Raw genomic sequence first — 20,841 nt, forward strand, 5'->3', positions numbered from 1 at the left:
CAGGGGAAGGGAAGGGTGGTACCTATACATCTGAAGGTAACGGACAGGGGAAGGGAAGGGTGGTACCTGTACATCTGAAGGCAACGGACAGGGGAAGGGTGGTACCTGTACATCTGAAGGTAACGGACAGGGGAAGGGAAGGGTGGTACCTGTACATCTGAAGGTAACGGACAGGGGAAGGGAAGGGTGGTACCTGTACATCTGAAGATAACGGACAGGGGAAGGGAAGGGTGGTACCTGTACATCAGAAGGTAACGGACAGGGGAAGGGAAGGGTGGTACCTGTACATCTGAAGGCAACGGACAGGGGAAGGGAAGGGTGGTACCTGTACATCTGAAGGTAACGGACAGGGGAAGGGTGGTACCTGTACATCTGAAGGTAACGGACAGGGGAAGGGAAGGGTGGTACCTGTACATCTGAAGGCAACGGACAGTGGAAGGGAACGGTGGTACCTGTACATCTGAAGGTAACGGACAGGGGAAGGGAAGGGGGTACCTGTACATCTGAAGGCAACGGACAGGGAAGGAAGGGTGGTACCTGTACATCTGAAGGCAACGGACAGGGGAAGGGAAGGGTGGTACCTGTACATCTGAAGGTAACGGACAGGGGAAGGAAGGGTGGTACCTGTACATCTGAAGGTAACGGACAGGGGAAGGAAGGGTGGTACCTGTACATCTGAAGGTAACGGACAGGGGAAGGGAAGGGGGTACCTGTACATCTGAAGGTAACGGACAGGGGAAGGGAAGGGTGGTACCTGTACATCTGAAGGCAACGGATAGGGAAGGGAAGGGTGGTACCTGTACATCTGAAGGTAACGGACAGGGGAAGGGAAGGGTGGTACCTGTACATCTGAAGGTAACGGACAGGGGAAGGGAAGGGTGGTACCTGTACATCTGAAGGTAACAGACAGGGGAAGGGTGGTACCTGTACATCTGAAGGTAACGGACAGGGGAAGGGAAGGGTGGTACCTGTACATCTGAAGGTAACGGACAGGGAAGGGAAGGGTGGTACCTGTACATCTGAAGGTAACGGACAGGGGAAGGGTGGTACCTGTACATCTGAAGGTAACGGACAGGGGAAGGGTGGTACCTGTACATCTGAAGGTAACGGACAGGGGAAGGGTGGTACCTGTACATCTGAAGGTAACGGACAGGGGAAGGGAAGGGTGGTACCTGTACATCTGAAGGTAACGGACAGGGGAAGGGAAGGGTGGTACCTGTACATCTGAAGGTAACGGACAGGGGAAGGGAAGGGTGGTACCTGTACATCTGAAGGCAACGGACAGGGGGGAAGGGTGGTACCTGTACATCTGAAGGTAACGGACAGGGGAAGGAAGGGTGGTACCTGTACATCTGAAGGTAACGGACAGGGAAGGGAAGGTTGGTACCTGTACATCTGAAGGTAACGGACAGGGGAAGGGAAGGGTGGTACCTGTACATCTGAAGATAACGGACAGGGGAAGGGAAGGGTGGTACCTGTACATCAGAAGGTAACGGACAGGGGAAGGGAAGGGTGGTACCTGTACATCTGAAGGTAACGGACAGGGGAAGGGAAGGTTGGTACCTGTACATCAGAAGGTAACGGACAGGGGAAGGGAAGGGTGGTACCTGTACATCTGAAGGTAACGGACAGGGGAAGGGTGGTACCTGTACATCTGAAGGTAACGGACAGGGGAAGGGAAGGGTGGTACCTGTACATCTGAAGGTAACGGACAGGGGAAGGGTGGTACCTGTACATCTGAAGGCAACGGACAGGGGAAGGGTGGTACCTGTACATCTGAAGGCAACGGACAGGGGAAGGGAAGGGTGGTACCTGTACATCTGAAGGCAACGGACAGGGGAAGGGAAGGGGGGTACCTGTACATCTGAAGGTAACGGACAGGGGAAGGGAAGGGGGGGTACCTGTACATCTGAAGGTAACGGACAGGGGAAGGGTGGTACCTGTACATCTGAAGGTAACAGACAGGGGAAGGGAAGGGTGGTACCTGTACATCTGAAGGTAACGGACAGGGGAAGGGAAGGGTGGTACCTGTACATCTGAAGGTAACGGACAGGAAGGGAAGGGTGGTACCTGTACATCTGAAGGTAACGGACAGGGAAGGGTGGTACCTGTACATCTGAAGGTAACGGACAGGGGAAGGGAAGGGTGGTACCTGTACATCTGAAGGCAACGGACAGGGAAGGGAAGGGTGGTACCTGTACATCTGAAGGTAACGGACAGGGGAAGGGTGGTACCTGTACATCTGAAGGTAACGGACAGGGGAAGGGAAGGGTGGTACCTGTACATCTGAAGGCAACGGACAGGGAAGGGAACGGTGGTACCTGTACATCTGAAGGTAACGGACAGGGGAAGGGGAAGGGGGTACCTGTACATCTGAAGGTAACGGACAGGGGAAGGGGAAGGGTGGTACCTGTACATCTGAAGGCAACGGACAGGGAAGGGAAGGGTGGTACCTGTACATCTGAAGGTAACGGACAGGGGAAGGAAGGGTGGTACCTGTACATCTGAAGGTAACGGACAGGGGAAGGGAAGGGTGGTACCTGTACATCTGAAGGTAACGGACAGGGGAAGGGAAGGGGGGTACCTGTACATCTGAAGGTAACGGACAGGGGAAGGGAAGGGTGGTACCTGTACATCTGAAGGCAACGGATAGGGGAAGGGAAGGGTGGTACCTGTACATCTGAAGGTAACGGACAGGGGAAGGGAAGGGTGGTACCTGTACATCTGAAGGTAACGGACAGGGGAAGGGAAGGGTGGTACCTGTACATCTGAAGGTAACAGACAGGGAAGGGGTGGTACCTGTACATCTGAAGGTAACGGACAGGGGAAGGGGAAGGGTGGTACCTGTACATCTGAAGGTAACGGACAGGGGAAGGGAAGGGTGGTACCTGTACATCTGAAGGTAACGGACAGGGGGGAAGGGTGGTACCTGTACATCTGAAGGTAACGGACAGGGAAGGGTGGTACCTGTACATCTGAAGGTAACGGACAGGGAAGGGAAGGGTGGTACCTGTACATCTGAAGGTAACGGACAGGGGAAGGGAAGGGTGGTACCTGTACATCTGAAGGTAACGGACAGGGGAAGGGAAGGGTGGTACCTGTACATCTGAAGGTAACGGACAGGGAAGGGAAGGGTGGTACCTGTACATCTGAAGGCAACGGACAGGGGAAGGGTGGTACCTGTACATCTGAAGGTAACGGACAGGGGAAGGGAAGGGTGGTACCTGTACATCTGAAGGTAACGGACAGGGAAGGGAAGGGTGGTACCTGTACATCTGAAGATAACGGACAGGGAAGGGAAGGGTGGTACCTGTACATCAGAAGGTAACGGACAGGGAAGGAAGGGTGGTACCTGTACATCTGAAGGCAACGGACAGGGGAAGGGAAGGGTGGTACCTGTACATCTGAAGGTAACGGACAGGGGAAGGGTGGTACCTGTACATCTGAAGGTAACGGACAGGGGAAGGGAAGGGTGGTACCTGTACATCTGAAGGCAACGGACAGTGGAAGGAAGGGAACGGTGGTACCTGTACATCTGAAGGTAACGGACAGGGGAAGGGAAGGGGGTACCTGTACATCTGAAGGCAACGGACAGGGGAAGGGAAGGGTGGTACCTGTACATCTGAAGGCAACGGACAGGGGAAGGGAAGGGTGGTACCTGTACATCTGAAGGTAACGGACAGGGAAGGGAAGGGTGGTACCTGTACATCTGAAGGTAACGGACAGGGGAAGGGAAGGGTGGTACCTGTACATCTGAAGGTAACGGACAGGGAAGGGAAGGGTGGTACCTGTACATCTGAAGGTAACGGACAGGGGAAGGGAAGGGTGGTACCTGTACATCTGAAGGCAACGGATAGGGGAAGGGAAGGGTGGTACCTGTACATCTGAAGGTAACGGACAGGGAAGGGAAGGGTGGTACCTGTACATCTGAAGGTAACGGACAGGGAAGGGAAGGGTGGTACCTGTACATCTGAAGGTAACAGACAGGGGAAGGGTGGTACCTGTACATCTGAAGGCAACGGACAGGGGAAGGGAAGGGTGTACCTGTACATCTGAAGGTAACGGACAGGGAAGGGAAGGGTGGTACCTGTACATCTGAAGGTAACGGACAGGGGAAGGAAGGGTGGTACCTGTACATCTGAAGGTAACGGACAGGGAAGGAAGGGTGGTACCTGTACATCTGAAGGTAACGGACAGGGGAAGGGAAGGGTGGTACCTGTACATCTGAAGGTAACGGACAGGGGAAGGGAAGGGTGGTACCTGTACATCTGAAGGTAACGGACAGGGGAAGGGAAGGGTGGTACCTGTACATCTGAAGGTAACGGACAGGGGAAGGGAAGGGTGGTACCTGTACATCTGAAGGCAACGGACAGGGGAAGGGGTGGTACCTGTACATCTGAAGGTAACGGACAGGGAAGGGAAGGGTGGTACCTGTACATCTGAAGGTAACGGACAGGGGAAGGGAAGGGTGGTACCTGTACATCTGAAGGTAACGGACAGGGGAAGGAAGGGTGGTACCTGTACATCTGAAGGTAACGGACAGGGGAAGGGAAGGGTGGTACCTGTACATCTGAAGGCAACGGACAGGGGAAGGGAAGGGTGGTACCTGTACATCTGAAGGCAACGGACAGGGGAAGGGAAGGGTGGTACCTGTACATCTGAAGGTAACGGACAGGGGAAGGGGAAGGGTGGTACCTGTACATCTGAAGGTAACGGACAGGGAAGGGAAGGGTGGTACCTGTACATCTGAAGGCAACGGACAGGGGAAGGGGAAGGGTGGTACCTGTACATCTGAAGGCAACGGACAGGGGAAGGGTGGTACCTGTACATCTGAAGGTAACGGACAGGGAAGGGTGGTACCTGTACATCTGAAGGTAACGGACAGGGAAGGGGTGGTACCTGTACATCTGAAGGTAACGGACAGGGGAAGGAAGGGTGGTACCTGTACATCTGAAGGTAACGGACAGGGAAGGGAAGGGTGGTACCTGTACATCTGAAGGTAACGGACAGGGGAAGGAAGGGTGGTACCTGTACATCTGAAGGCAACGGACAGGAAGGGAAGGGTGGTACCTGTACATCTGAAGGTAACGGACAGGGGAAGGGAAGGGTGGTACCTGTACATCTGAAGGTAACGGACAGGGGAAGGGAAGGGTGGTACCTGTACATCTGAAGGTAACGGACAGGGGAAGGGAAGGGTGGTACCTGTACATCTGAAGATAACGGACAGGGGAAGGGAAGGGTGGTACCTGTACATCAGAAGGTAACGGACAGGGGAAGGGAAGGGTGGTACCTGTACATCTGAAGGTAACGGACAGGGGAAGGGAAGGTGGTACCTGTACATCTGAAGGTAACGGACAGGGGAAGGGAAGGGTGGTACCTGTACATCTGAAGGTAACGGACAGGGGAAGGGAAGGGTGGTACCTGTACATCTGAAGGTAATGGACAGGGGAAGGGTGGTACCTGTACATCAGAAGGTAACGGACAGGGGAAGGGAAGGGTGGTACCTGTACATCTGAAGGTAACGGACAGGGGAAGGGAAGGGTGGTACCTGTACATCTGAAGGTAACAGACAGGAAGGGAAGGGTGGTACCTGTACATCTGAAGGTAACGGACAGGGGAAGGGTGGTACCTGTACATCTGAAGGAACGGACAGGGAAGGAAAGGGTGGTACCTGTACATCTGAAGGTAACGGACAGGGGAAGGGAAGGGTGGTACCTGTACATCTGAAGGTAACGGACAGGGGAAGGAAGGGTGGTACCTGTACATCTGAAGGTAACGGACAGGGGAAGGGTGGTACCTGTACATCTGAAGGCAACAGACAGGGGGGAAGGGTGGTACCTGTACATCTGAAGGTAACAGACAGGGGAAGGGTGATACCTGTACATCTGAAGGTAACGGACAGGGAAGGGTGATACCTGTACATCTGAAGGTAACGGACAGGGGGAAGGGTGATACCTGTACATCGGAAGGTAACGGACAGGGGAAGGGAAGGGTGGTACCTGTACATCTGAAGGTAACGGACAGGGGAAGGGAAGGGTGGTACCTGTACATCTGAAGGTAACGGACAGGGAAGGGAAGGGTGGTACCTGTACATCTGAAGGTAACGGACAGGGGAAGGAAAAGGGTGGTACCTGTACATCTGAAGGTAATGGACAGGGGAAGGGAAGGGTGGTACCTGTACATCTGAAGGTAACAGACAGGGGAAGGGTGGTACCTGTACATCTGAAGGTAACAGACAGGGGAAGGGTGATACCTGTACATCTGAAGGTAACGGACAGGGAAGGGTGATACCTGTACATCTGAAGGTAACGGACAGGGGAAGGGTGATACCTGTACATGTGAAGGTAACGGACAGGGAAGGGAAGGGTGGTACCTGTACATCTGAAGGTAACGGACAGGGGAAGGGAAGGGTGGTACCTGTACATCTGAAGGTAACGGACAGGGGAAGGGAAGGGTGGTACCTGTACATCTGAAGGTAACGGACAGGGGAAGGGTGGTACCTGTACATCTGAAGGTAACGGACAGGGGAAGGGTGGTACCTGTACATCTGAAGGTAACGGACAGGGGAAGGGTGGTACCTGTACATCTGAAGGTAACAGACAGGGGAAGGGAAGGGTGGTACCTGTACATCTGAAGGTAACGGACAGGGGAAGGGAAGGGGGGTACCTGTACATCTGAAGGTAACGGACAGGGGAAGGGTGGTACCTGTACATCTGAAGGTAACGGACAGGGGAAGGGAAGGGTGGTACCTGTACATCTGAAGGTAACAGACAGGGGAAGGGTGGTACCTGTACATCTGAAGGTAACAGACAGGGGAAGGGTGATACCTGTACATCTGAAGGTAACGGACAGGGGAAGGGTGATACCTGTACATCTGAAGGTAACGGACAGGGGAAGGGTGATACCTGTACATGTGAAGGTAACGGACAGGGGAAGGGAAGGGTGGTACCTGTACATCTGAAGGTAACGGACAGGGGAAGGGAAGGGTGGTACCTGTACATCTGAAGGTAACGGACAGGGGAAGGGAAGGGTGGTACCTGTACATCTGAAGGTAACGGACAGGGGAAGGGTGGTACCTGTACATCTGAAGGTAACGGACAGGGGAAGGGTGGTACCTGTACATCTGAAGGTAACGGACAGGGGAAGGGTGGTACCTGTACATCTGAAGGTAACAGACAGGGGAAGGGAAGGGTGGTACCTGTACATCTGAAGGTAACGGACAGGGGAAGGGAAGGGGGGTACCTGTACATCTGAAGGTAACGGACAGGGGAAGGGTGGTACCTGTACATCTGAAGGTAACGGACAGGGGAAGGGAAGGGTGGTACCTGTACATCTGAAGGTAACGGACAGGGGAAGGGAAGGGTGGTACCTGTACATCTGAAGGTAACGGACAGGGGAAGGGAAGGGTGGTACCTGTACATCTGAAGGCAACAGACAGGGGAAGGGTGGTACCTGTACATCTGAAGGTAACGGACAGGGGAAGGGAAGGGTGGTACCTGTACATCTGAAGGTAACGGACAGGGGAAGGGAAGGGTGGTACCTGTACATCTGAAGGTAACGGACAGGGGAAGGGTGGTACCTGTACATCTGAAGGTAACAGACAGGGGAAGGGTGGTACCTGTACATCTGAAGGTAACAGACAGGGGAAGGGTGATACCTGTACATCTGAAGGTAACGGACAGGGGAAGGGTGATACCTGTACATCTGAAGGTAACGGACAGGGGAAGGGTGATACCTGTACATCTGAAGGTAACGGACAGGGGAAGGGAAGGGTGGTACCTGTACATCTGAAGGTAACGGACAGGGGAAGGGAAGGGTGGTACCTGTACATCTGAAGGTAACGGACAGGGGAAGGGAACGGTGGTACCTGTACATCTGAAGGTAACGGACAGGGGAAGGGTGGTACCTGTACATCTGAAGGTAACGGACAGGGGAAGGGTGGTACCTGTACATCTGAAGGTAACGGACAGGGGAAGGGTGGTACCTGTACATCTGAAGGTAACAGACAGGGGAAGGGAAGGGTGGTACCTGTACATCTGAAGGTAACGGACAGGGGAAGGGAAGGGGGGTACCTGTACATCTGAAGGTAACGGACAGGGGAAGGGTGGTACCTGTACATCTGAAGGTAACGGACAGGGGAAGGGTGGTACCTGTACATCTGAAGGTAACGGACAGGGGAAGGGGAAGGGTGGTACCTGTACATCTGAAGGTAACGGACAGGGGAAGGGAAGGGTGGTACCTGTACATCTGAAGGCAACAGACAGGGGAAGGGTGGTACCTGTACATCTGAAGGTAACGGACAGGGGAAGGGAAGGGGGGTACCTGTACATCTGAAGGTAACGGACAGGGGAAGGGAAGGGTGGTACCTGTACATCTGAAGGTAACGGACAGGGGAAGGGAAGGGTGGTACCTGTACATCTGAAGGTAACGGACAGGGGAAGGGTGGTACCTGTACATCTGAAGGTAACAGACAGGGGAAGGGAAGGGGGGTACCTGTACATCTGAAGGCAACGGACAGGGGAAGGGAAGGGTGGTACCTGTACATCTGAAGGTAACGGACAGGGGAAGGGAAGGGTGGTACCTGTACATCTGAAGGTAACGGACAGGGGAAGGGAAGGGTGGTACCTGTACATCTGAAGGTAACGGACAGGGGAAGGGAAGGGTGGTACCTGTACATCTGAAGGCAACGGACAGGGGAAGGGTGGTACCTGTACATCTGAAGGCAACGGACAGGGGAAGGGAAGGGTGGTACCTGTACATCTGAAGGCAACGGACAGGGGAAGGGTGGTACCTGTACATCTGAAGGTAACAGACAGGGGAAGGGAAGGGTGGTACCTGTACATCCGAAGGCGACCACCCCAACAGAGAAGAGGTTGACGATGTAAGCCTGTCTGGTGGTGAAGGATTCCAACCACACATCAAACACGCTGACGAACACCAGAGGACTCAGAGCGAACAGGTAACCTGGTGGGAGGAGGGTTGGTTTACTGTGTGGTAATAACAGGTAACCTGGTGGGGGAGGAGGGTTGGTTTACTGTGTGGTAATAATAGGTAACCTGGTGGGAGGAGGGTTGGTTTACTGTCTGGTAATAACAGGTAACCTGGTGGGGGAGGAGGAGGGTTGGTTTACTGTGTGGTAATAACAGGTAACCTGGTGGAGGAGGAGGGTTGGTTTACTGTGTGGTAATAACAGGTAACCTGGTGGGGGAGGAGGAGGGTTGGTTTACTGTGTGGTAATAACAGGTAACCTGGTGGGGGAGGAGGGTTGGTTTACTGTGTGGTAATAACAGGTAATCTGGTGGGGGAGGAGGGTTGGTTTACTGTGTGGTAATAACAGGTAACCTGGTGGGGGAGGAGGAGGGTTGGTTTACTGTGTGGTAATAACAGGTAACCTGGTGGAGGAGGAGGGTTGGTTTACTGTGTGGTAATAACAGGTAACCTGGTGGGAGGAGGGTTGGTTTACTGTGTGGTAATAACAGGTAACCTGGTGGAGGAGGAGGGTTGGTTTACTGTGTGGTAATAACAGGTAACCTGGTGGGGGAGGAGGAGGGTTGGTTTACTGTGTGGTAATAACAGGTAACCTGGTGGGGGAGGAGGGTTGGTTTACTGTGTGGTAATAGCAGGTAACTCACCCACGGTGATTCGTGTGTGTAGACTGATTCTCTCCTGTGTGTGTGTGTGTGTGTGTGTGTGTGTGTGTGTGTGTGTGTGTGTGTGTGTGTGTGTGTGTGTTAACTCACCCACGGTGATTCGTGTGTGTAGACTGATTCTCTCCTGTGTGTGTGTGTGTGTGTGTGTGTTAACTCACCCACGGTGATTCGTGTGTGTAGACTGATTCTCTCCTGTGTGTGTGTGTGTGTGTGTGTGTGTGTGTGTGTGTGTGTGTGTGTGTGTGTTAACTCACCCACGGTGATTCGTGTGTGTAGACTGATTCTCTCCACAAGGATGTTGTTTAGTATGACTGCGACAAGAGCCACCACGATATACACCAGACTCATATCAAACACTATGAAGGATCCTACACAGAGAGAGAAAGTGGAAGAAAAGCACATTACTCCCCCCATGGAAGACCAGAACAATACAACCAGCATTATAACACCGGGGTCGTCTGGTGGTCCATACTGCTGTCTCTACAACAGCATTATAACACCGGGTCGTCTGGTGGTCCAGACTGCTGTCTCTACAACAGCATTATAACACCGGGTCGCCTGGTGGTCCAGACTGCTGTCTCTACAACAGCATTATAACACCGGGGTCGCCTGGTGGTCCAGACTGCTGTCTCTACAACAGCATTATAACACCGGGGTCGCCTGGTGGTCCAGACTGCTGTCTCTACAACAGCATTATAACACCGGGTCGTCTGGTGGTCCAGACTGCTGTCTCTACAACAGCATTATAACACCGGGTCGCCTGGTGGTCCAGACTGCTGTCTCTACAACAGCATTATAACACCGGGGTCGTCTGGTGGTCCAGACTGCTGTCTCTACAACAGCATTATAACACCGGGTCGTCTGGTGGTCCAGACTGCTGTCTCTACAACAGCATTATAACACCGGGGTCGCTCTGGTGGTCCAGACTGCTGTCTCTACAACAGCATTATAACACCGGGGTCGTCTGGTGGTCCAGACTGCTGTCTCTACAACAGCATTATAACACCGGGTCATCTGGTGGTCCAGACTGCTGTCTCTACAACAGCATTATAACACCGGGTCGCCTGTGGTCCAGACTGCTGTCTCTACAACAGCATTATAACACCGGGTCGTCTGGTGGTCCAGACTGCTGTCTCTACAACAGCATTATAACACCGGGGTCGCCTGGTGGTCCAGACTGCTGTCTCTACAACAGCATTATAACACCGGGTCGCCTGGTGGTCCAGACTGCTGTCTCTACGACAGCATTATAACACCGGGGTCGCCTGGTGGTCCAGACTGCTGTCTCTACAACAGCATTATAACACCGGGTCGCCTGGTGGTCCAGACTGCTGTCTCTACAACAGCATTATAACACCGGGTCGCCTGGTGGTCCAGACTGCTGTCTCTACAACAGCATTATAACACCGGGGTCGCCTGGTGGTCCAGACTGCTGTCTCTACAACAGCATTATAACACCAGGGTCGTCTGGTGGTCCAGACTGCTGTCTCTACAACAGCATTATAACACCGGGTCGCCTGGTGGTCCAGACTGCTGTCTCTACAACAGCATTATAACACCGGGTCGTCTGGTGGTCCAGACTGCTGTCTCTACAACCAGCATTATAACACTGGGGTCGCCTGGTGGTCCAGACTGCTGTCTCTACAACAGCATTATAACACCGGGGTCATCTGGTGGTCCAGACTGCTGTCTCTACGACAGCATTATAACACCGGGTCGTCTGGTGGTCCAGACTGCTGTCTCTACGACAGCATTATAACACCGGGGTCGTCTGGTGGTCCAGACTGCTGTCTCTACGACAGCATTATAACACCGGGGTCGTCTGGTGGTCCAGACTGCTGTCTCTACAACAGCATTATAACACCGGGGTCGTCTGGTGGTCCAGACTGCTGTCTCTACAACAGCATTATAACACTGGGGTCGTCTGGTGGTCCAGACTGCTGTCTCTACAACACCGGGGTCATCTGGTGGTCCAGACCGCTGTCTCTACAACAGCATTATAACACCGGGGTCGTCTGGTGGTCCAGACTGCTGTCTCTACAACAGCATTATAACACTGGGGTCGTCTGGTGGTCCAGACTGCTGTCGTCTTAGCACCGTGTGTGTGTGTGTGTCTGTGTCTGTGTCTGTGTGTGTGTGTGTGTGTGTGTGTGTGTGTGTGTGTGTGTGTGTCTGTTACCCTGGAACTTGTGGTGAAGGTAATCCACGTCGGTGATGAAGCTGTTGTAGGGAAGCAGGAAGCCCACGCCAGCCAATAGCATCGCAAAGTAGATACCATGGTAACGGTCGTCAGGGACTGGCTCCTCAAAGGCTGGCGGAGAGAGAGGAAGAGGGGGAAGAGAGAGAGAGGAGGAGACAGAGAGAGAGAGGAAAAGGGGGGGAGAGAGAGAGGGGGAGAGAGGAAGAGGGGGAGAGGAAGAGGGGGAGAGAGGAAGAGGGGGAGAGAGGAAGAGGGGGAGAGAGACAGAGAGAGAGGAAGAGGGGGAGAGAGAGAGGGGGGAGAGAGGAAGAGGGGGAGGAGGAAGAGGGGGAGAGAGAGAGGGGGGAGAGAGTAAGAGGGGGAGAGGAAGAGGGGGAGAGAGGAAGAGGGGAGAGAGAGGGGGAGAGAGAGGGGGAGAGGGGGAGAGAGGAAGAGGGGGAGAGAGGAAGAGGGGGAGAGGAAGAGGGGGAGGAAGGAAGAGGGGGAGAGGAAGAGGGGGGGGAGAGAGGAAGAGGGGGAGAGAGGAAGAGGGGGGAGAGGGGGAGAGAGGAATTGGTGGGAGAGAGGGGGAGAGAGAGAGGGGGAGAGATACAGAGAGAGAGAGTTAGAGAGAGGGGGAGAGAGGAAGAGTGGGGAGAGAGAGAGGGGGAGAGAGGAAGAGGGGGAGAGGAAGAGGGGGAGAAAGGAAGAGGGGGAGAGAGGAAGAGGGGGGAGAGGAAGAGAGGGGAGAGAGGAAGAGGAAGAGGGGGAGAGAGGAAGAGGGGGAGAGAGGGGGGAGAGAGGAATTGGTGGGAGAGAGAGGGGGAGAGAGAGAAATGTTATCGAAGGAGCATGGAAATTATTGTGTTTATATATAATGTTTCTAACTCCAACAGTCAGTAATATCTAATGCTTGTGTTTCTAGCTCCAACAGTACAGTAATATATAATGCTTGTGTTTCTAGCTCCAACAGTACAGTAATATATAATGCTTGTGTTTCTAGCTCCAACAGTACAGTAATATATAATGCTTGTGTTTCTAGTCTAACAGTACAGTAATATATAATGTGCTTGTGTTTCTAGCTCCAACAGTACAGTAATATCTAATGCTTGTGTTTCTAGCTCCAACAGTACAGTAATATATAATGCTTGTGTTTCTAGCTCCAACAGTCAGTAATATATAATGCTTGTGTTTCTAGCTCCAACAGTACAGTAATATCTAATGCTTGTGTTTCTAGCTCCAACAGTACAGTAATATATAATGCTTGTGTTTCTAACTCCAACAGTACAGTAATATATAATGCTTGTGTTTCTAGCTCCAACAGTCAGTAATATATAATGCTTGTGTTTCTAGCTCCAACAGTACAGTAATATATAATGCTTGTGTTTCTAGCTCCAACAGTACAGTAATATATAATGCTTGTGTTTCTAGCTCCAACAGTACAGTAATATATAATGCTTGTGTTTCTAGCTCCAACAGTACAGTAATATATAATGCTTGTGTTTCTAACTCCAACAGTCAGTAATATATAATGCTTGTGTTTCTAGCTCCAACAGTCAGTAATATATAATGCTTGTGTTTCTAGCTCCAACAGTACAGTAATATATAATGCTTGTGTTTCTAGCTCCAACAGTACAGTAATATATAATGCTTGTGTTTCTAACTCCAACAGTACAGTAATATATAATGCTTGTGTTTCTAGCTCCAACAGTACAGTAATATATAATGCTTGTGTTTCTAGCTCCAACAGTCAGTAATATATAATGCTTGTGTTTCTAACTCCAACAGTACAGTAATATATAATGTTTCTAGCTCCAACAGTCAGTAATATATAATGCTTGTGTTTCTAACTCCAACAGTACAGTAATATATAACTAAATGCTTGTGTTTCTAACTCCAACAGTCAGTAATATATAATGCTTGTGTTTCTAGCTCCAACAGTACAGTAATATATAATGCTTGTGTTTCTAGCTCCAACAGTACAGTAATATATAATGCTTGTGTTTCTAGCTCCAACAGTACAGTAATATATAATGCTTGTGTTTCTAGCTCCAACAGTCAGTAATATATAATGCTTGTGTTTCTAACTCCAACAGTACAGTAATATATAATGCTTGTGTTTCTAGCTCCAACAGTACAGTAATATATAATGCTTGTGTTTCTAGCTCCAACAGTACAGTAATATATAATGCTTGTGTTTCTAGCTCCAACAGTACAGTAATATATAATGCTTGTGTTTCTAGCTCCAACAGTACAGTAATATATAATGCTTGTGTTTCTAGCTCCAACAGTACAGTAATATATAATGTTTCTAGCTCCAACAGTACAGTAATATCTAATGCTTGTGTTTCTAGCTCCAACAGTCAGTAATATATAATGCTTGTGTTTCTAACTCCAACAGTCAGTAATATATAATGCTTGTGTTTCTAGCTCCAACAGTACAGTAATATATAATGCTTGTGTTTCTAGCTCCAACAGTACAGTAATATATAATGCTTGTGTTTCTAGCTCCAACAGTCAGTAATATATAATGCTTGTGTTTCTAGCTCCAACAGTACAGTAATATATAATGCTTGTGTTTCTAGCTCCAACAGTACAGTAATATATAATGCTTGTGTTTCTAACTCCAACAGTACAGTAATATATAATGCTTGTGTTTCTAGCTCCAACAGTACAGTAATATATAATGCTTGTGTTTCTAGCTCCAACAGTCAGTAATATATAATGCTTGTGTTTCTAGCTCCAACAGTACAGTAATATATAATGCTTGTGTTTCTAGCTCCAACAGTCAGTAATATATAATGCTTGTGTTTCTAGCTCCAACAGTACAGTAATATATAATGCTTGTGTTTCTAGCTCCAACAGTACAGTAATATATAATGCTTGTGTTTCTAGCTCCAACAGTCAGTAATATATAATGCTTGTGTTTCTAGCTCCAACAGTACAGTAATATATAATGCTTGTGTTTCTAGCTCCAACAGTACAGTAATATATAATGCTTGTGTTTCTAACTCCAACAGTACAGTAATATATAATGCTTGTGTTTCTAACTCCAACAGTCAGTAATATATAATGCTTGTGTTTCTAGCTCCAACAGTGCAGTAATATATAATGCTTGTGTTTCTAGCTCCAACAGTCAGTAATATATAATGCTTGTGTTTCTAGCTCCAACAGTCAGTAATATATAATGCTTGTGTTTCTAGCTCCAACAGTACAGTAATATATAATGTTTCTAGCTCCAACAGTACAGTAATATATAATGTTTCTAGCTCCAACAGTACAGTAATATATAATGCTTGTGTTTCTAGCTCCAACAGTCAGTAATATATAATGTTTCTAGCTCCAACAGTACAGTAATATATAATGCTTGTGTTTCTAGCTCCAACAGTACAGTAATATATAATGCTTGTGTTTCTAGCTCCAACAGTACAGTAATATATAATGCTTGTGTTTCTAGCTCCAACAGTACAGTAATATATAATGCTTGTGTTTCTAGTCTAACAGTCAGTAATATATAATGCTTGTGTTTCTAGCTCCAACAGTCAGTAATATATAATGCTTGTGTTTCTAGCTCCAACAGTACAGTAATATATAATGCTTGTGTTTCTAGCTCCAACAGTACAGTAATATATAATGCTTGTGTTTCTAGCTCCAACAGTCAGTAATATATAATGCTTGTGTTTCTAGCTCCAACAGTACAGTAATATATAATGCTTGTGTTTCTAGCTCCAACAGTCAGTAATATATAATGCTTGTGTTTCTAGCTCCAACAGTGCAGTAATATATAATGCTTGTGTTTCTAGCTCCAACAGTCAGTAATATATAATGCTTGTGTTTCTAACTCCAACAGTCAGTAATATATAATGCTTGTGTTTCTAGCTCCAACAGTACAGTAATATATAATGTTTCTAGCTCCAACAGTACAGTAATATATAATGTTTCTAGCTCCAACAGTACAGTAATATATAATGCTTGTGTTTCTAGCTCCAACAGTCAGTAATATATAATGTTTCTAGCTCCAACAGTACAGTAATATATAATGCTTGTGTTTCTAGCTCCAACAGTACAGTAATATATAATGCTTGTGTTTCTAGCTCCAACAGTACAGTAATATATAATGCTTGTGTTTCTAGCTCCAACAGTACAGTAATATATAATGCTTGTGTTTCTAGCTCCAACAGTCAGTAATATATAATGCTTGTGTTTCTAGCTCCAACAGTAATATATAATGCTTGTGTTTCTAGCTCCAACAGTACAGTAATATATAATGCTTGTGTTTCTAAATCCAACAGTACAGTAATATATAATGCTTGTGTTTCTAGCTCCAACAGTCAGTAATATATAATGCTTGTGTTTCTAGCTCCAACAGTACAGTAATATATAATGCTTGTGTTTCTAGCTCCAACAGTACAGTAATATATAATGCTTGTGTTTCTAGCTCCAACAGTACAGTAATATATAATGCTTGTGTTTCTAGCTCCAACAGTACAGTAATATATAATGCTTGTGTTTCTAGTCCAACAGTACAGTAATATATAATGCTTGTGTTTCTAGCTCCAACAGTACAGTAATATATAATGCTTGTGTTTCTAGCTCCAACAGTACAGTAGCTCCAACATATATAATGCTTGTGTTTCTAGCTCCAACAGTACAGTAATATATAATGCTTGTGTTTCTAGCTCCAACAGTCAGTAATATATAATGCTTGTGTTTCTAGCTCCAACAGTACAGTAATATATAATGCTTGTGTTTCTAGCTCCAACAGTACAGTAATATATAATGCTTGTGTTTCTAGCTCCAACAGTACAGTAATATATAATGCTTGTGTTTCTAGCTCCAACAGTACAGTAATATATAATGCTTGTGTTTCTAGCTCCAACAGTCAGTAATATATAATGCTTGTGTTTCTAGCTCCAACAGTAATATATAATGCTTGTGTTTCTAGCTCCAACAGTACAGTAATATATAATGCTTGTGTTTCTAGCTCCAACAGTACAGTAATATATAATGCTTGTGTTTCTAGCTCCAACAGTCAGTAATATATAATGCTTGTGTTTCTAGCTCCAACAGTACAGTAATATATAATGCTTGTGTTTCTAAATCCAACAGTACAGTAATATATAATGCTTGTGTTTCTAGCTCCAACAGTCAGTAATATATAATGCTTGTGTTTCTAACTCCAACAGTACAGTAATATATAATGCTTGTGTTTCTAGCTCCAACAGTACAGTAATATATAATGCTTGTGTTTCTAGCTCCAACAGTCAGTAATATATAATGCTTGTGTTTCTAGCTCCAACAGTACAGTAATATATAATGCTTGTGTTTCTAACTCCAACAGTACAGTAATATATAATGCTTGTGTTTCTAGCTCCAACAGTACAGTAATATATAATGCTTGTGTTTCTAACTCCAACAGTACAGTAATATATAATGCTTGTGTTTCTAGCTCCAACAGTACAGTAATATATAATGCTTGTGTTTCTAGCTCCAACAGTACAGTAATATATAATGCTTGTGTTTCTAGCTCCAACAGTACAGTAATATATAATGCTTGTGTTTCTAGCTCCAACAGTACAGTAATATATAATGCTTGTGTTTCTAGCTCCAACAGTACAGTAATATATAATGCTTGTGTTTCTAGCTCCAACAGTAATATATAATGCTTGTGTTTCTAGCTCCAACAGTACAGTAATATATAATGCTTGTGTTTCTAGCTCCAACAGTCAGTAATATATAATGCTTGTGTTTCTAGTTCCAACAGTACAGTAATATATAATGCTTGTGTTTCTAGCTCCAACAGTACAGTAATATATAATGTTTCTAGCTCCAACAGTCAGTAATATATAATGCTTGTGTTTCTAGCTCCAACAGTCAGTAATATATAATGCTTGTGTTTCTAGCTCCAACAGTCAGTAATATATAATGCTTGTGTTTCTAGCTCCAACAGTCAGTAATATATAATGCTTGTGTTTCTAGCTCCAACAGTACAGTAATATATAATGCTTGTGTTTCTAGCTCCAACAGTACAGTAATATATAATGTTTCTAGCTCCAACAGTCAGTAATATATAATGCTTGTGTTTCTAACTCCAACAGTACAGTAATATATAATGCTTGTGTTTCTAGTTCCAACAGTCAGTAATATATAATGCTTGTGTTTCTAGCTCCAACAGTACAGTAATATATAATGCTTGTGTTTCTAGCTCCAACAGTCAGTAATATATAATGCTTGTGTTTCTAGCTCCAACAGTCAGTAATATATAATGCTTGTGTTTCTAGCTCCAACAGTCAGTAATATATAATGCTTGTGTTTCTAGCTCCAACAGTCAGTAATATATAATGCTTGTGTTTCTAGCTCCAACAGTCAGTAATATATAATGCTTGTGTTTCTAGCTCCAACAGTAATATATAATGCTTGTGTTTCTAGCTCCAACAGTCAGTAATATATAATGCTTGTGTTTCTAGCTCCAACAGTACAGTAATATATAATGCTTGTGTTTCTAACTCCAACAGTACAGTAATATATAATGCTTGTGTTTCTAGCTCCAACAGTCAGTAATATATAATGCTTGTGTTTCTAGCTCCAACAGTACAGTAATATATAATGCTTGTGTTTCTAACTCCAACAGTACAGTAATATATAATGCTTGTGTTTCTAGCTCCAACAGTCAGTAATATATAATGCTTGTGTTTCTAGCTCCAACAGTCAGTAATATATAATGCTTGTGTTTCTAGCTCCAACAGTACAGTAATATATAATGCTTGTGTTTCTAGCTCCAACAGTCAGTAATATATAATGCTTGTGTTTCTAGCTCCAACAGTCAGTAATATATAATGCTTGTGTTTCTAACTCCAACAGTACAGTAATATATAATGCTTGTGTTTCTAGCTCCAACAGTACAGTAATATATAATGCTTGTGTTTCTAGCTCCAACAGTACAGTAATATATAATGCTTGTGTTTCTAACTCCAACAGTACAGTAATATATAATGCTTGTGTTTCTAGCTCCAACAGTACAGTAATATCTAACTAAATGCTTATGTTTCTAGCTCCAACAGTGCAGTAATATATAACTAAATGCTTATGTTTCTAGCTCGAACAGTAATATCTAGGTAGCCCTAACAGTACCAGTAGCTTGCATGACCCTAGGACACCCCAGTTATACTGAGGCCCCTGTCCCTAGGACACCCCAGTTATACTGAGGCCCCTGTCCCTAGGACACCCCAGTTATACTGAGGCCCCTGTCCCTAGGACACCCCAGTTATACTGAGGCCCCTGTCCCTAGGACACCCCAGTTATACTGAGGCCCCTGTCCCTAGGACACCCCAGTTATACTGAGGCCCTGTCCCTAGGACACCCCAGTTATACTGAGGCCCTGTCCCTAGGACACCCCAGTTATACTGAGGCCCCTGTCCCTAGGGGACACCCCAGTTATACTGAGGCCCCTGACCCTAGGACACCCCAGTTATACTGAGGCCCCTGTCCCTAGGACACCCCAGTTATACTGAGGCCCTGACCCTAGGACACCCCAGTTATACTGAGGCCCCTGTCCCTAGGACACCCCAGTTATACTGAGGCCCCTGTCCCTAGGACACCCCAGTTATACTGAGGCCCCTGACCCTAGGACACCCCAGTTATGGACTGAACTCTATAATAAAATACACACAACACACCCTCCACATACCCTCCACGCACACACACACCACACACCCGCCACACACACACAACACACCCTCCACACACACACACACACACCACACACAAACACACAAACACACACACACCCTCCACACACAAACACAAACACACACCCTCCACACACAAACACACAAACACAAACCACACACCCACCACACACAAACACACACAGAAAGAGAGACTCACCCGGCTCTGACAGGGCCAGCACTCCTCTCTCCGGCGTTCCCTTGGTCCCCTCCTCTTCCTCCAGCTGGTACGAGTCGAAGCTATAACTCTGCACTACACTGGTTTCTCTGCCCTCCTCCATCCTGCCCTCCCCTGCCCCCCCTCTCCCCCTCCCTCTCCTCTCTCCCTGTCTGGCCCCATCCCTCTCTCTCCTCTCTCACTGTCTGGCCCCATCCTCTCTCTCTCTCTCACTGTCTGGCCCAATCCCTCTCTCCTCTCTCCTTGTCTGGCCCCATCCTCTCTCTCCTCTCTCCCTGTCTGGCCCCATCCCTCTCTCTCCTCTCTCCCTGTCTGGTCCCATCCCTCTCTCTCCTCTCTCCCTGTCTGGCCCCATCCCTCTCTCTCCTCTCTCCCTGTCTGGCCCCATCCCTCTCTCTCCTCTCTCCCTGTCTGGCCCCATCCCTCTCTCTCCCTCTCCCTGTCTGGCCCCATCCCTCTCTCTCCTCTCTCCCTGTCTGGTCCCATCCCTCTCTCTCCTCAGGGGTCTGTGCTGGGGTTGGCCTCCGTCGCTCCACTCTTGCTGTACTCATTATGGTACACTACACACACACGCAAAGGAATACACACTCCGAACACTCTTCTTGCAAAACACACGCTACACACACCTGGAGAGGAGAGGAGAGGAGAGGAGAGGAGAGGGGGAGAGGAGAGGAGAGGAGAGGAGAGGAGAGGAGAGGAGAGGAGAGGAGAGGAGAGGAGAGGAGAGGAGAGGAGAGGAGAGGAGAGGAGAGGAAAGGAGAGGAGAGGAGGCTACACAACCTTCCCTCCAAGACACACACAGAGCTAACAGTGGAGAGGCAGGAGGCTTTGGGGTGATGGTGACCTGTAGGAGGAGACAACAGAACAACATGATAGACAGGTGTTAGACCTCCAGGCTCATATCTCTTTTTGACTGTCAAAACATAGGACAGCAAACAGACATAAACGCAGACTCTCTCTCTCTCTCTCTCCCCCTCTCTCTCTCTCGGTAAATACTAAATACACACATCTGTAACCAACCCCACCACCAGCCCCCCCATATCCCCCCTCCCCCACCACCAGCCTCTAGTCTTTTCTGTCAACACAGTTCATCTCCCAGACAACAGA

At 47.9% G+C, this 20,841-nt stretch overlaps 1 protein-coding gene across 1 annotated transcript in view; it reads right to left on the reverse strand.

The window, feature by feature from the left end:
* The window catches only part of LOC135570152 (equilibrative nucleoside transporter 4-like), a gene marked incomplete at its 3' end in the record, with an annotated part of 31,536 nt that extends 11,699 nt beyond the window's left edge, over positions 1–19,837 (reverse strand). The window contains exons 1-4 of the mRNA XM_065016228.1: positions 19,717–19,837; positions 11,830–11,961; positions 9,905–10,018; positions 8,836–8,964 (exon numbers count right to left, since the gene is read on the reverse strand). Coding sequence (XP_064872300.1) covers positions 8,836–8,964; positions 9,905–10,018; positions 11,830–11,961; positions 19,717–19,837 — 496 coding nt within the window. The remainder of the gene's footprint in view (positions 1–8,835; positions 8,965–9,904; positions 10,019–11,829; positions 11,962–19,716) is intronic.
* Between the last annotated feature and the right edge of the window lie 1,004 nt (positions 19,838–20,841).

The sequence above is a fragment of the Oncorhynchus nerka genome, unplaced genomic scaffold, assembly GCF_034236695.1.
Source record: "Oncorhynchus nerka isolate Pitt River unplaced genomic scaffold, Oner_Uvic_2.0 unplaced_scaffold_1075, whole genome shotgun sequence".
In the NCBI taxonomy this organism is placed as follows: domain Eukaryota; kingdom Metazoa; phylum Chordata; class Actinopteri; order Salmoniformes; family Salmonidae; genus Oncorhynchus; species Oncorhynchus nerka.